The 16,020-nt window shown below is 38.3% G+C and overlaps 1 protein-coding gene across 2 annotated transcripts in view; it reads right to left on the reverse strand.

The window, feature by feature from the left end:
• The window catches only part of Dennd4a (DENN domain containing 4A), a 107,754-nt gene that overhangs the window by 20,977 nt on the left and 70,757 nt on the right, over positions 1-16,020 (reverse strand). For both annotated transcript variants that reach the window (XM_005347773.3, XM_026779058.1), the window contains exons 17-24: positions 12,483-12,616; positions 11,406-11,541; positions 10,940-11,146; positions 10,723-10,851; positions 10,337-10,478; positions 5,709-5,825; positions 3,991-4,122; positions 1,454-2,550 (exon numbers count right to left, since the gene is read on the reverse strand). In XM_005347773.3, the coding sequence (XP_005347830.1) occupies positions 1,454-2,550; positions 3,991-4,122; positions 5,709-5,825; positions 10,337-10,478; positions 10,723-10,851; positions 10,940-11,146; positions 11,406-11,541; positions 12,483-12,616 (2,094 nt within the window). The remainder of the gene's footprint in view (positions 1-1,453; positions 2,551-3,990; positions 4,123-5,708; positions 5,826-10,336; positions 10,479-10,722; positions 10,852-10,939; positions 11,147-11,405; positions 11,542-12,482; positions 12,617-16,020) is intronic.

Genomic DNA, 16,020 nt, shown 5'->3' on the forward strand with positions numbered 1-16,020 from the left:
TCCTACATTGTTTTTAGAACCCACAATGACTTTCCCTGAGGGAGATGCCAGGCAAGACAATTCCAATGCATACCAGCTGTTGCCTCTAGATGTAACTAGACACAAGTCTAAGCAAGCTCCTGAAGTGAGGTGAAAAGTGTGGTCCATAAAGAAGTAAGCTATATCACTGAAGAAATAAGTCATTCAAGTGGAAGTCTGGGGAATGCTTGGATTGAACTTTAAGTGTGTGGGATAATGGAAAGAACCTAAAAACAGGATTAGGCTGAGTTTATCAGTAGGGACCCATTGATTAGAGACTCTAGGTTTAGTATGAAAGCTTGAACAGTTAAGAAAGGTGCTGAGAGTTTGAATGATTGGCTAAAGAATTTGTCAAAAGATAGCCTGTTTAGAAGGAACTGGAGATCCCTGATATCCATCCTTTGGCTTAGTATTGGTGAAGAGATTTTAAGGCTGAATAAAATTGGAGTGCCGGAATGGACTTCCAGTTTAAAACCTAATACATGATGATGGAGAGACCCAGAAGACATGCCTTTCTCTAATACTGTTGGAAACAAGATGGAGACAGAGGATCATGTGAAGAGCTTTGTTGCTGAACCTCTTGTGCCACACCTTATGGTGAGAGATGTGACTACGCCACTGGATAAACTGAACATAACAGGCCTAAGTGGACCCTGAATGGCATGGGTAAAGTGGCAGCACTGGTGACAAAACCTTCTGGGTACTTGAAGCCCTCAAGTTTTAAATTTTGTGTCCCCTTCCTCTCCTCATTTCTCCCCTCTCCTCTTAAAGATGGAAACTTTATGCTTGATGCTCACAATTAGTAAAAAAAAGCCTTCTGGGAGAAATGACTATTGCTTTAGTTCCTTCCTGTAATTCTCTTTCTAGAATCTTGTCTTTCTGTTCTCTAATTGTGACAGTTCTCTGATGATTATAAACACATACTTTCTATACTTCATCTACATTTTTGCTCGTGGGAGAAACATAAGTTACTTCATCCTAACCAGGAAGAGATAGCATAGGCCTGGTTAGAAACATATTGGACACTGAGAAAAAGGTACATTCTGAAGGAAATACTGAAATTTAGATCTTTCATATAACAGGGAAATGTTCCATGTTGAAAACAACAACAACAACAACAACAACAACAACAACAACAACAACAACGTCTTGGGACTAGAGAGATGACTCAGTGTTTAACAACACTTACTGCTCTTGCAGAGGACCTGGGTGTTTGGTTCCAGCATCTACATGGCAGCTCACAACTACAGTTTCTAGGACTCCTATACTCTCTCCTGGACTCTGCAGACACTTGCACATAGATGGTTCACATGAACTCACACAGGCACATACACAAGCATGTTAATTAAAATAAATCTTAATAAATAAGTTTTCAGTAATGGTAATGGCAGAGGCAGCTTAAGAAAAGTAAAGCAGTCAATACCAACAAACCTACCTTTGATGATGTGGTATACGTGGTGAACCTTGAGTACCATTTGCTTGCTTTCTCTGCAACTCCTTTCCCCGCAGAGAACACACTGTGCCTTAGAACATCTAGTTTAGGTACCAGCAGTGTATCTAAGTTAAATGCAGGTGATGAATGGGCTAGTGTTTCTTGAGATCCTTCCCTAAATGGACAAGTGGGTGAGAAGGCTGGTGAAGACCACAGTCGATCCCTTGGTCTCTCCTCACTTTTGGTATAACTCTTAGATTTGGTAAGTCTCACTGGCCTAGGAGAATTTGGAGGGAGGCTTGATCTTCTGCAGGCCTTGACCAATGTTGGACTTTTCTTATTAGCTAACTTATCATCACATGCTCGTTGTAAATCAATGCTTGGTGTTCGGCTTGTCAAAGGACTGCTCATGTTATTCATATACATCTCAATTTCTTCAGCTAAATTACGCCTAGCAGATGGTGTTGAAATGCTTTTGCTATCATCTTCATCCTCTTCTTCTTCCACCTTCTGCTGCTGTTCAGTCTCAGCAACCAAGAGAGAGAGGGGGTCAAATCCTGTTACAACATCTGTTTTTTCAGAAGGTTTTACTGAAAAGCTGCTGTTCATACGCTGGAGCCTCTTGGGATTTTGTGTAGCGACACATCCCACTTTCGATCCATCTGCTTCAGTGTCTAAATCTTCTAAGTCAAAAATAACAGGAGAATCCACTTTATCCACGCAGTTAGAAACATCAAAAGGCGTGTCATCGTCACTAGATTCCTTTTCTAGGCTGTCTCTTTTTGACTTTACAGGTGGCTTTCCTATATCAAGACTATTTGGTCTTGTGCTTTTTGAGATAACATTTGAAAGAATTTTTGCATCAGCTCCTAATTTTTCAACTATATCTCCAGGGTTTGTTTCCCGGTTAATTCTATTCAGCATAAATCCCATCAGAACCCCACCACTAAGATTACGGTTCCTATTTCCCCAGGCTGTTTGCTGCTGCAAATGAGATTCATCGTCACTTTTATGTCTTCTTCTGAAGCATCTGCTTTGCATGGCTTGTGTTTCATTTCTATTCTCAGGAGACGGCACTAAGAGCAGCTCAGGTGTGCTTTCTGAAAAACAAGAAATTTGTTTCAGTCGTGAAAATGTACAGAGCAAATATGTCATCCTAAATATTAAAATAATAGTAATGGGGATGATAACAGCAAGTGCTCACTGGCTGCCTGGTACTCAGCAGGTCCCACTTTAGGCAGTTTACTTGCTATTGTTGCTATAAACATTCCAACATTCAGAGCAGATAAAACAGACATGCAGAGAGAGAAACTATTTAGACAAAGTAACAGAACTTGATTCAAATTCAGATTTGTCTAATGAGAAAGGCTATGCTTCTAGCCATTAGAATGTACTGCTTAAAAAAACTTACCAATTTACATTTTAACAGAAATAAATTTACACTAAGTTAAGTTACAGCTGTACAATTGTAGTGATGCTGGATGAACGTGAAAGTCTAAGCCATCTTTTTATTAAAATGCAAAACAAGCCCCCAAACATCAAATCAAACCTATGGTAACTATATTAATTTTATCTACAAGTAAAAATTATTTTTAAAACTCCAAATCCTTTTTTGACTATACATGTAAATTAAGAAATTTTACCTTTGCTTTAAATCAGTGATTAGTGTATTTAGTGTATTGCAAATATTAAAATATTTTAAGAAGAAAAACACTGATTTTTGGTTTTCTTTTCTTTTATTTCCTTTCCTCTTTCTTTCTTTCTTTCTTTCTTTCTTTCTTTCTTTCTTTCTTTCTTTCTTTCTTTCTTTTTTGAGACACTGTCTCATCAAGTAGCCTGGGCTGTCTGAAGCACACTAAGTAGACCAGGTGGACCAGAACTCACCCGCTCCAGTCTCCCAAGAGTTAGGATTAAAGGCGTGTGCTACCAGGGCCATGGGTATTAGTTTCTTAAACTATCTGAAAGACTATCTATTTTGTTTCTAAATAGTCACAAGCTACATTAGACTATAAAGTATATGATTCATTTAGAAATAAGCTAGGTGTGTGGTCCTCTCGGATTCACTATTCCCTCCATTTGTATTTTACCATCCCTTCTGAAAGTCCTAATAGTACAAACTCAAAGGGCAGCACTGAGACTACAGGTGTGCCCTTATTCCTTGTTATAATAAAGGTTTGAACAAAGACATTATAAAACACAAAACCTAAGGTCCTAAGTTTACTAGGAGAGGGTACCCAAATATATTCTAATAGATAATTCTAGTGCATTAAGATATTTAAAAAATATGTATTCACTGAGACCAGTGAGGTGGCTCAGTGAGTAAGAATATCTGCCATCAAATCTGACTACCTGAGTTCAATCCCAGGGACTCAGAAGGTACAGAGAACAGTCTTCCACAAGTTGTTTCCTGACCTATACACATTGCTGTAGCATATATGCAAAATAAAATAAAACATGATTTTACAACATTTAAAATATATATATTTAGTAGACACGGATATAATCACCTACATGTAGCCAATGTGTACTATTCAACTCACCCTCAGATTCTCCAGCTATTCTATCGGCACTGTTGTTATCTGTACCACTGAGGCGAACTATAGTTGAAGAACTTTGGTAACTGAGAGGAGGAAGGCAATCAGCACTTCCTGTTGTACTCTCATTCTCTGACACTATAAAGACAAAATAAAAATGTTAGCAAAATTAAACATATATGTTGCAGAATGTATGAAGAGAAGCCTTTAGTCTTACATATTTCAAAATGAAAACTGGTGATAAGAATATACTAACTGCTTCTCTACACACTTGCCAACCACAAATCATTTCATTTAAAAGTCATCAAATGTGGGTCTAATTACTAAGAACTGGTCATATATAAGGCTCATAGAGAATTTCATATTTTCTCTTTGGTTGTAAAGGACAGATTTTGGATTGGGAAGAAAAAAAGGAGATATAAATCACAATTCACCAACAAACTTTAAAGGTATTTGTCTAGTTGGAATCTCCAACTCGCTCCTGTATGATCTGGAAGCCCCATTCCTGTTTCTCTCCAAACCCCACCCACTCAGAGAGGCTCAAAACAAAGGAAAGATGCCAAAAAGCCCAGTTCTGAATTCTGGGCAGCTCCTCCCCTGAAGTTGCCAGCCATAAAAGTCCCCACCTAAAGCAGTCAGATTTTGACCACACTTGGGCACAAACCCAGCTTGTAGTAGACACCTCATCACCCCTCGCCTACAGGCTATATAATCTCCCGAGTTAGTCCAGATGTGCAGCTTCTCTTGCCTCCACCTCTGGGACTGAAGAATCCACCTGAGAGTTGCTTTGCTCAAATAAAATTGTTCTTATACTTTTTCAATTTGGCTTGATCTGTCTTACTGCATTGTCAGAGAAACCTATTATGGCAGGGGAGGGGGACAGCACAGAAAACCTATTAGTATTGTGCTGGCTAGTTGCTTTTTGAGACAAGGTTTCTCTGTAGCTTTGGAGCCTGTCCTGGCACTAGCTCTTGTAGACTAGGCTGGCCTTGAACTCACAGAGATCCGCCTGCCTCTGCCTCTGCCTCCTGAGAGTGCTGGGATTAAAGGCACGTGCTAGCTAGTTTTGTGTTAATTTGACACAAGCTAGAGCCATCAGAGAAGAGGGAGCCTCAAATGAGAAAAATGTCTCCCTAAGATCAGCTGTAGGTAAGCCTGTAGGGCATTTTCTTAATTAGTAATAGATGAAGAATAGTCCAGCCTACTATGGGTGGGGACATCCCTGGGTTGGTGGCCTGGGTTCTATAAGAAACCAGCCTGAGAAGTCATGAGGAACAGGGCAGTGAGTGCACTTTTACACGGCCTCCGTATCACTCCTGCCTCCAGGTTCCCACCCGGTTTGAGTTTCTCTCTTGGCTTCACTCAATGAACTATATCTGGGAAATGTAAGCCAAATATTCTCCCCAAGCAGCTTTTGGTTTTATGTTTCATCACAGCAACAGCAGACCTAACTAAGGCAGGTAGTAGTAATTCTCAGAAAAAGAATTTCTTTTTAAAAGACATTTCTACTATGAGAATTTTAACATGAGTTACGCAGCATGCACATTTCCTGCACAGTTTATGGGTGAAAATATTAGGTGGCAAAGAGGGATCAATGAAAAAAAAGATAATTAGAACAGGAAGATAGGCAGTAAAACTAGTACTTTAATACTTAAAGTTATTTGTATTTTTATGCAAAGAAGTTCACAATTTTACATAATATCAACTTCACAATCAATACCTACAGGAACTAGAATCACTCCCTTTTTTGTCTTTTCCCCCTTGAATGTCTTCAGTAGATGTACCCTCTCTTCTAATATCGTCCTTAGATAATGAATTATATCCAAGATCAGACCGACCACCTGAGCAAAAACAGAAACAAATACTATGCTACTTATCATAAACTTTTTTGAGATTATATCCTAAACAAATTTAATGATCAGACAGAAAACTGTTCAACTGTAAAAGTCCGTAGGTCAACATAACACCTTGAATGAACAAGATGTCCATTTTAGATGGCTCCTGGCTACTGTCTTGAATAACAGACCCCAATAGGGGCCTAAATGTTGTCTGCCGAGGGTGGGACGGGGTGGGGAGATGAGGTAGGGACTGTGACAGCATACTGTACAGGTGAGTGGTGACATCCCGTGGATGGAGCACCAACTTACATTGAGAGGCCTGCTGGCCAATCTCTACAACATCTATCACAAGTTTCTTTGGTAAAACCAACTAGAATGAGGTGCTTACCACACATTAGTGTTTGGATTTCCTTATTTGGTTAGCTACCAAGCACCCACCTCCATTAATGTAAGAAAGGAAAATTTCTAAATAATTTACTTTTGGTTTCACATTATAGTCAAATAAATATTTACATTTATATTACTTTGTGGGTACCCAAACCAGACAAATTAATTAATCTTCACTCCAGTCCACCATCTTTCTAGATAAAATTCTAAGTCGTCTTTTGTTTGTTTGTTTTTGGAGACAGTTTCTCTGTAGCTTTGGAGAACATGCTCTGTAGATCAGGCTGACCTCGAACTCACAGAGATCCACCTGCCTCTGCCTCCTGAGGGCTGGGATTAAACCCGTGTGTCACCACCGCCTGGCCTGAGCCATCTTTTTAAGGTTAGGGTCTCAAGTAGTCCTGATTGGTCTGGAACTTACTACGTAGACCAGACAGCCCTTGAACAGATCTACCTGCCTCTGCCTCCTGAGTGCTGGGGGTAAATGTATGTGCACTATGTCTGGTCTGAGTGGTAATTTAAGCAGTGGAGAAGAGAGCTTTGCAAACATGCACACGTAGGTCAGTGAAGCTCAATGTCTAATGTCTCTGCCACAGAGTCGGGTTCCTCTAACTTCATTGAAAGGTAATTTTTCTCAAAACTCAACTGAATAATTATAGAACTGTAGCTAAGTACAAATATATAGGAATGAGGAAAAAACAATGTGTTAAAATTACTCAGGATGCCAGGCTTGGTGGCACATGCCTTTAAACTCAGCACTCAGGAGGCAGGCACCCTGGTATCATAGTGAGTTCCAGGAAAGTCAGGGTTCTGTAGAGACCCTGTCTCAAAAACAAACAACTCCCCTCAAACTTCCACCAAAACAAAAACTTATTCTTAAGGAAAGCAGAAGCCAGGTGTTAGTAGCACACATCTTTAATCCCAGCACTTGAGAAGCAGAAGCAGGTGGATCTCTGAGTTCAATGCCAGCCTGGTCTACAGACTAAGTCCCATGACAGCCAGGTCCATACAGATAAACCCTGTCAAAAAGAAGAGGAAGAAGAGGAAGAGGAAGAAGAAAAGGAGGAGGAGCAGAAGTTACAGTGGTAAAAGAAAATCTTTAATATCTTGTTTTGTCAAACAGATTCTCTTTGACATTCTTACTAAACTGTTCCCATTAGATTATCATCAAAGCCAGAGTTCTGAGATTTTAAGTAAGTTTTTGTATGAACATCCAATTCTCAGAGTTATAAAACATAAACCTATGTTTGATGAAGGAAGGTCATTGGTTAATAAAGAAACTGCCTTGGCCCATTTTATAGGTTAGAACATAGGTGGGTGGAGTAAATGGAACAGAATGCTGGGAGGAAGAGGAAGTGAGCTCAGACTCGATAGCTCTGCTCTCTGGGGCAGATGCGAAGAAGCTCTGACCCAGGATGGACGTAGGCTAGAATCTTCCTGGTAAGCGCACCTCGGTGCTACACACATTATTAGAAATGGGCTAGTCCAGGTGCGAGAGTTAGCCGAGAAGAAGCTAGATATAATGGGCCAAGCAGTGTTTAAAAGAATACAATTTGTGTGTTGTTATTTTGGGTAAAGCTAGCCGGTGGCTAGGAGCTGGGTGGCAGGAATGCAATCCGCAGCTCTTACAACATATGTTTATCAGACTAAAACGTTTTAAACTTGTAAAGAATTCTAAAGAGGTTATATTGAATATCACTAAGCACTTACTACCATGTCTTTGTTATTAATCTGAATTTGTTTTACCTAATGAAACTTTAAGAACTCGATCCCAAAGAAATCACAAATAGGAAAATTTAAAGATATTTTTGTTAGATTCCACACTATTCTGGGCCAGTCTTTTAGGAAAAGTGCACTAAACCAAACAGAAGATCTCTACATTTTTAAGAAACTGGGTCCAAGGACATCTTCCACAACTGATTAAATTCACAGTGCGTGATCAAGTACAAAACCAACTCTGGAGGGATCAGTGCGCTACATTTTGGCACAATCAGCTTATATTTATTAGTCTTAACATTGGCGTAAAATGAAAGAGTCTGAAATAATGTTGCCATCTGCAGAAACAGCATCCTTCAAATTTTATAATTTTTTTGAAGTTTATGCCCATTAGAAGTTCATGTTCATACTATACTAAAAGTCATGTGGATTTTTTAAATAATGAAAAGTCAGAATTACACAAGTAATTTAGTGTGTTTTATACTAATGCTTTACTGCTTATGTAAAATGATTTATTTGTGGTGTGTATGTGTGTGTGTGTGTGTGCATTCATGGACCTCCAGGCAAGTGGAGGTCAGAGGACAACTTGCAGGACTTGGTTTTCCACGTGGATGCTGGGGATGGAAGTCGGGTTGCCATCTTCACTCACAGAACCACAGGGCCTGCCTTTATGCACAAGTCCTATATTTTAATGAAAGTAATGTCATAGTCAATGCTAGGACTTCTGTATTTAAATTTAAACTTTTAAAAAAAAGTTTGATTTGACAGGTGGTGGTAGTACACACCTCTAATCCCAGCACTTGGGAGGCAGAAGTAGATGGATCTCCGTGAATTTGAGGCCAGCTTGATCTACACAATGAGTTCTCTGACTGCCAGCGTTACATAGAGAAACTGTCTTGAAAAACAAAATAAAACAAAAAGTTTGATTCAAAACTTGCAAAAAATTTTACAGAAAGTTCTTGGTGGGCCTTTGCTGGTTTCTCCTAACCATTCCCTACATGACCATAGCACAACGTTAAAATGAGGAAACTGATACTAGTATAATACTGTTAACTCAGAAACACAGAATTTTTTTTTCTTTTCAAGACAGGGTTTCTCTGTAGCTTTGGAGCCTGTCCTAGAACTTGATCTTGTAGATTAGGCTGGTCTCGAACTCACAGAGATCCACCTGCCTCTGCCTCCTGAGTGCTGGGATTAAAGGCGTGCGCCACCACCGCCTGGCCAGGATTTCTTAAAAAGAAAATATGTCCAAGAAAATAGCAAGGCAAGAGGCTGTGAGTACAGCTCACTAGTAGAGCCCTTGCCCAGGATATATGGATTTGATGCTTGCCTTAAAAAAAGAGGCATCTCTAAAATGGTGAAGAATTTTGTAGCTATCTAGAGTTAACTGGATTATCATGCACTAAATACTTGAACTGAGTACTTTGCAACCTCTCAAATGAAAAATAACGAGAGCAACATATAGCAGTTAAATTTAATGTCAAGTGCTTAATAGAAAAATCAAAAAGTGACAGTTAAATATGTCATTGAAAACAAACTAAAAACATAAACTAGCAAACCTAGTTTTTAAAATGTACTATAATATATGTATAGAGAAGCAGAACAGACTGGTACTACATCATCATCAGTAGCAGATCTTTGGATACTTTGATTAAACCCATATTGAAAGGTGCCTGCTCCACAATGTGTGTTGCATTACCACTATCCGTGCTACCATAACTAACAGCATCAGGTCACTTGTCATCTGCTTAAGAACCCAGTTCGATAGCATTTTACTACTCAAAGAGGTACCAAAGTGACTCTTCAGAGTTTGTTGTTAGGGATAATAATCTGCTATGGAGCCAACATGAAAAGTGCCACATGCAGCAAAATACAACTACAACAGAGCATCTACTGTGAGCTTCTAATGACCACTAAAGTTGGACAATTTAACAACTGGAGAAAGAAGAATCTGGCATTTCCTAAAATGGGAAGAGTTGTCTAATACAGGGAGGATTTCTTTAACCTGAAAACCTGAAACCTAAAACTTTTTATGTACCAACATGGCAACACAAGTGGAAAATTCCACAGCTGACCTCATGTGATAGGTCATATTAGGTCAGAGGCACGTCACAGACACTACATGAAATGAACACAAGGCTGTGTGTAAGTTTCTACATGGAGTGGGAATGGTTTGACTCCCCTCCCGTGTAGCTCATTACACATTAGCAAACACCACAGCTCTAACACAACCCGGATCCAGAACACTTCTGTGCATTAACAGTACTTTTAATAAAGTTTCCTAACTGGCAGCAGAACCCAGAAAATAATCAGCATTTTAAAGCACTTAAAATTCTCTAAAAATATAAACTATAACCAATTAGGTTATAATAAATTATGACCGAAAGCAAACCCTGTGCACACCCTTTAATTACCTGAGAGAGCTCTCTGTGGTAAGTGTGGATGTTTCTTCAAAGCTCTTTTGAACTGTGCGACTCCTAAAACAACATTTCTTACTTTTGTCCAAAGAAAATAGCCACTGCGACTTCTTGAAGGCCATGTACTTTCCAAAACAGCCTATTCATTTAAAAATATATAATTAGTAAAACAGTTTTTAGAATTCAACATTCACTGGTTTCTGAGTCAAGCTAAAGAAGACAAAAGTAGATTTAAAGGCTAGAAAACAAAAATGTCTTAATTCATGAAATATCTTCTGAATATTCTAAAACAAATATCAAATAGCCCCTAATTATTTTTGGCACTAAATTAATGTTGTGCAATGAAAAAACAGTACTGTTTCCCACTAAATCAAAATAATTACCTTATTGTAATACCCATAAGTGATTGCATTGGGGTCAATACCAGCTTTCTGCATTTCAAAAAGCACTCGAACTGCAAGCACGGGCTGGTCATACTGTCCACAGAGCTGCATGAGAATTCGGTAGCACACCTGCAACACAAGTTGAGAGATGTACAGAAACACTCTTATGCACAGACATCTAAAATAAAACAACACATTTGGGAACACATGTTATCACCTCATCGGGTGGATCCATCTTCTTCAGCTGCATTTTTTTAAGTACATCATACGCTGTTTTCAGAGCCCTGACTTTGGAATGACAAACCTTCACATAAGCTGGGAGACAAATAAACCACAATCCGTAACAGTGACGCAGCAGACACCTAGACCACATCTGAGGGATAGAAGAATACCTCTTCGCAATCTTATGGGCTGATTTGATTTCCTAGAAAGAAATCCAAGTAGCATCCTTATTTAAATGAATAGTGATCACAGAAAGTCACATGCCTTTGTAAAACTTGACTATAAATAATATATTTTTAAGTCTCCTCTTGAATTTGTATCATATATAAAAATAAAGTTTTAGGTCAGATTACTATGAACTATATTCCAAGTGCATAAAGCGCCTTGTCATCTGCTGAGGGTTATGTCTGGGATGAGCACCAGGTCTACTTGAATACACGAGGAACACGGTTTTTAAGCACCTGCTTTGTTCTTCTGAACATGGGAGAAGGGCTACTAGGACTGCTGGGTTTTGAAGGCAGCTTGTTCTTTTTTGCTTGTAGAAATCCTTCAGGCTTCTCAAATAAATTATTTCTGAGAACTGGAAATCCATTATAGCTGTTTCAGAGAAGAAGAAATTGCTTTTCAACCACAGACAGATTGCTACTAGCTAGAAGAACTATGACCAAATAACTTATTAACTTAGAACTTAACTATTTCTCTATCAGATAAGATATATTCAACAAATAATTCTGCTATTTTTTATTAATATTATTTTTATAAACACATAATTATTTGTTGAAGCCAAAATTAAAATATAAAAGGAAATACAATTTTAGGTAAAAAATAAATGTATATAGTACTTAAAATAACAAATCTACCTCCCTCACAGCTCTAGTTTTGCTGTGCTCATGACTTTTCTTTCTTCCCCACTAGACTTGAATGGAGAGATAACACATCACTTAAGTCTATATCAACCTCTCAGTAGTCTCTTACAAAATTTCTAAATTAACAATGGTAAATGTCAACAATTTAACGTTAATTAAATTAACAATTTAATTCTTAATGTCAATTAAGAAATTTCATGTCTTAAAATAAAAATTCATCAAAAAATGAATAGTTTAAAATTTGTATCATACAAACTAAGGGAACAAATAATGGATGTGAATTACATTTATAATTTTAATAATTATTATCTTAATAATTTATAATACTTGTACATCAGTTATATTAACCAATGTGTATGTGGCAATAAAGAAGGGTAGGAATGAGAAAATTGGTTTTAGTACAAAGTAAAAATAAAAAATAATAAAAGTGCTACATGTGAGTACTGTCTGATCTACTAATTTAAGCAGTATTGATAGGGATACTTAAATACTATCCAAGCTTATAAAAAATTTTATTTTTTCTGTTTGTGCTGCAAAACTTAATAACGGATGGGGGATGGACTTGCCTATCTGTTAAGTTTGTATTTTTGAAAATACCACAGTCCTTAGAATGCTATGTCACAGTCGATGGACTGCTCCTCTGTCATTCTCATACACTGTGTTATTGAATACCTGTACTGTAATGGAGGCTCTTCACCATTGGGTAGATGGGGGATCTCGGGTGGTGTCACAAAGACAGTATGTTCACTTTTGAAAGATGAGTCCAGTTCTATAAGCCGAACTTCACCACTCTTGTCCATATCCACCTGAAGGAATTTAAAAATATATTTAAAGGCCACATTGATAAGGCAAGAATTCATCCATAGGGGAACAATTAATTAGATGCATCATTTCCATCAATGCCTACTAAATAACTATTTTTTTGTTTTTTAATTTATTTATTACGTATATAGTGTTCCAGTCACCAGATCTCACCATAAATGGGTGTGAGCCATCATGTGGTTGCTAGGAATTGAACTCAGGACCTCCGGAACAGCAGTCAATTCTCTTAGCCTCTGAGCCATCTCTCCAGCCCCTAAATAACTATTTTTAAAAAGTGCCTTAGAGCCGGGTGTGGTGATACACACCTTGAATCTCAGCACTCAGGGATAGGGGCAGGTGGATCTCTGAGTTCGAGGTCAACCTGGTCTACAAAGAGAGTGCCAGGATATCAGGGCTATTACACAGAGAAAACCTATCTCTAAAAACAAAACAGTGCCTTAACCTGCTCAGTCATCTTGATAGTACTATTTTTAATTTTGTGTGTGTCTATGTCTTAATTTTATTTATTTACTTACTTTGAGACGTAGTCTCACTATGTAGCCCTGATTGGCCTGGAACTCACAAGATTTGCCTGTCTCTGCCTCAAATGACCTGGGATTAAAGGTTTATGTCACCATGACCAGTTCTCTAGTTCTATTTTTTTTAAAGGAGGGTGATTATGTTTGTTATATATTCTTTTGTAAACCAAAACCCACAATTATCAAAATGTTAAATGTGACTCATAGTACCACTAAAGCAATGAATTTATATTATTTTCTATATTGTTTATTTTCCAATTAAAATAATGAATATTAGTGCTATGTGTTATTTGGTATTTGAAAAATTCAAAGAAATTATTGTTAGAGCAACCACTTATTTCCATCTTGTTGGAGGATACTTAAAAATCTGTTTGTATAAAAAAGGCTTGAGCTTGTCAAAGACTTTTAGGCTACTGTGGATGGGATTGCTGAGTCTGCCTGCTTTCTGAGTTCTAACTCAGAAAATAGAATTTTAATTTTTCTATCATTTTCTTCTGGATACCAAAATCTTAGGCATGCTTTCCCTGACTGATGAGGGAGTGATTTCTTTATAATCTGTTGCTTTCATTGGTTAATTAATAAAGAAACTGCCTAGACCCATTTGATAGGCCAACCCTTAGGTGGGTGGAGTAAACAGAACAGAATGCTGGGAGAAAGAAGCTGAGTCAGGCAGTCACCATGGTTCTCCCACTCCAGACAGACACAGGTTAAGATCTTTCCTGGTAAGCGCACCTCGTGGTGCTACATAGATTATTAGAAATGGGTTAAGAGGCTGAAACTAATGGGCCAGGCAGTATTTAAAAGAATAAAGTTTCCGTGTAATTATTTCAGGTAAAGCTAGCCGGGTGCCAGGAAAGTAGCCCGCTGCTCCTAACACAACACCTAACAATCTAGTCTTTTTTACTCTCCGGAAGTTCTGTCTCCTCTTTGCCATTCAGCTGCTTGCAAACCTCTACCACTGAACACACCCCTTTCCCAGATCCCAGCTCACAAGGCATGGCTTTCTGTCTTTTCCATGTGCCTCAACAGCAGCCAAGATTTACAGATTGCTTGCTCTTATTTTTTTTCTCCTAAGATCTAATAAAATTGTCTTTGAACTTCTTTCTGTAGCTTGGAGAGGAGGCTTCTATGCTGACACCAGCATGGATACAATAAATATAAAAAGCTAGATGAATACTAGCACTCAACATTGGTTTGCTTGTTTTAGAGGTGTTGAGGACTGAGCCAGAGTCTTACTATAGTAAACACACAATCTACAACTAAGTTACAAACCCAGCCCGGTATATTAATTTTTAGAAAAGAAGATCTGTTCAAGCATTTCTACTGTATTCTTATTTTAGAAAAAAATCAATATGTTAAAATAAAAAAACACCTACCAATACTAAGGATGTTTTTGTATGTTTACAACAGGAAGTAACTAGAAGCAATGCACACGTCAAACAACAGGCAGATCACTGGATGAAGTAAAGTTACTGATAATGAAAATAACAATTACATGGCTTTCTGCCTGCATAAAACAACTATAATACCTCCATGGATTCTTAAAAATCCTATCAGAATGACAATAAGACGGTTAGAAGTAAAAAAAACATCAAGACAAAATTAATTGGAGGGAGACAATAACAGAGCTGGGGTTCAAACACTGATCTGGCACTAGAGAAAGGAAGCAGGGGAATGTCTAAATACAAACTGTTGAATTCTACAACACTTCAGCTGTCAGTCCTAAAAAGTGTTGTATGTGAGCTAGGGAGAGAGCTCAGTGGGTAAACTGCCTGTCACACAAACGTGAAGAACTGAGTTCAGATTTCCAGCAGCTAAGTAAAAGACAGATGTGGAGTCATGCAGCTGTGATTCCTACACACAAAGGGTGCAATAGTTGCAAGTGTATCTTAACAGTAACCAACAGCTTTCTAATTGTAGTTAAGACCCGCAAACAGGGAAATTGTGCCTAGTACTGGAAACCTAGTCAGCTATACAGAGCTGGTGAAGTCATGGACCTAGAAAGAGAACCTGCAACCTCCACATTATTATCCAGCATAATCCCTAACTACCTTTTAAATATTAGTCCTCACACTCACAGATAAGTAAAGTTTCTACCCCCATAACGGAAACCTCTCTTTTTAACAGATGGAGACCATTACAGAAAACCACAACTGATCAAAATGCCAAGTTGTGAAGCTCACTGATACATCTACAGTGCAGCTTCAGCACCTAAGGCTCAGAGATCATCATGGAAGAGTTGGTGGGAAAACTGTACAGGCCAGAGGAACAGAGAGCTTGTTGTGAGACTATGTCTCCTAGAAATGTCAGAAGCTATTACCCATGAATGAAATCTCACCAACATGGCTTCCTAAACATGACCAGAAAAAAGGGCAACACCAAAATTGGTGTTTTTGACATGAGAAAGTGGAAGCGGGAAGGTCATAAGATCCCAACCCTAGACAAAGAACTACAGGCAATGAAGGAAAAGTTGAGAGCAGGAGAAATGGTCTTACCTAGGGAAGAGCACTGATTAGTTATCCAGTACCAAATAGACAGCCCTGAAAGCACGCATATACAACTCACATTATATGGACGGAGCAGGCTGTAACTATGTATTTAGGAATACACAAACACCACCACCACCACCACTAAAGAAAAGGGGACACGAATTTGAAAGAAAGCAGGGGATATACACGGGAGAGTTAGGAGGAATGGGAAGGGGAAATGATATAATTATACCACAATCTCTCTCTCTCTTTTTTTTTTTGTTTTTTGTTTTTTGTTAACAGACTTAATTCACTTTTATTTTCCTTGTATAAAAACCCTTATGTGGTGGCCACAGCTGGAGCCTGGGTCCTCTGAACAGAGACTCTGGTGTGGGTTTTCAC

This window comes from Microtus ochrogaster, chromosome 5, assembly GCF_000317375.1.
Source record: "Microtus ochrogaster isolate Prairie Vole_2 chromosome 5, MicOch1.0, whole genome shotgun sequence".
Lineage (NCBI taxonomy): Eukaryota > Metazoa > Chordata > Mammalia > Rodentia > Cricetidae > Microtus > Microtus ochrogaster.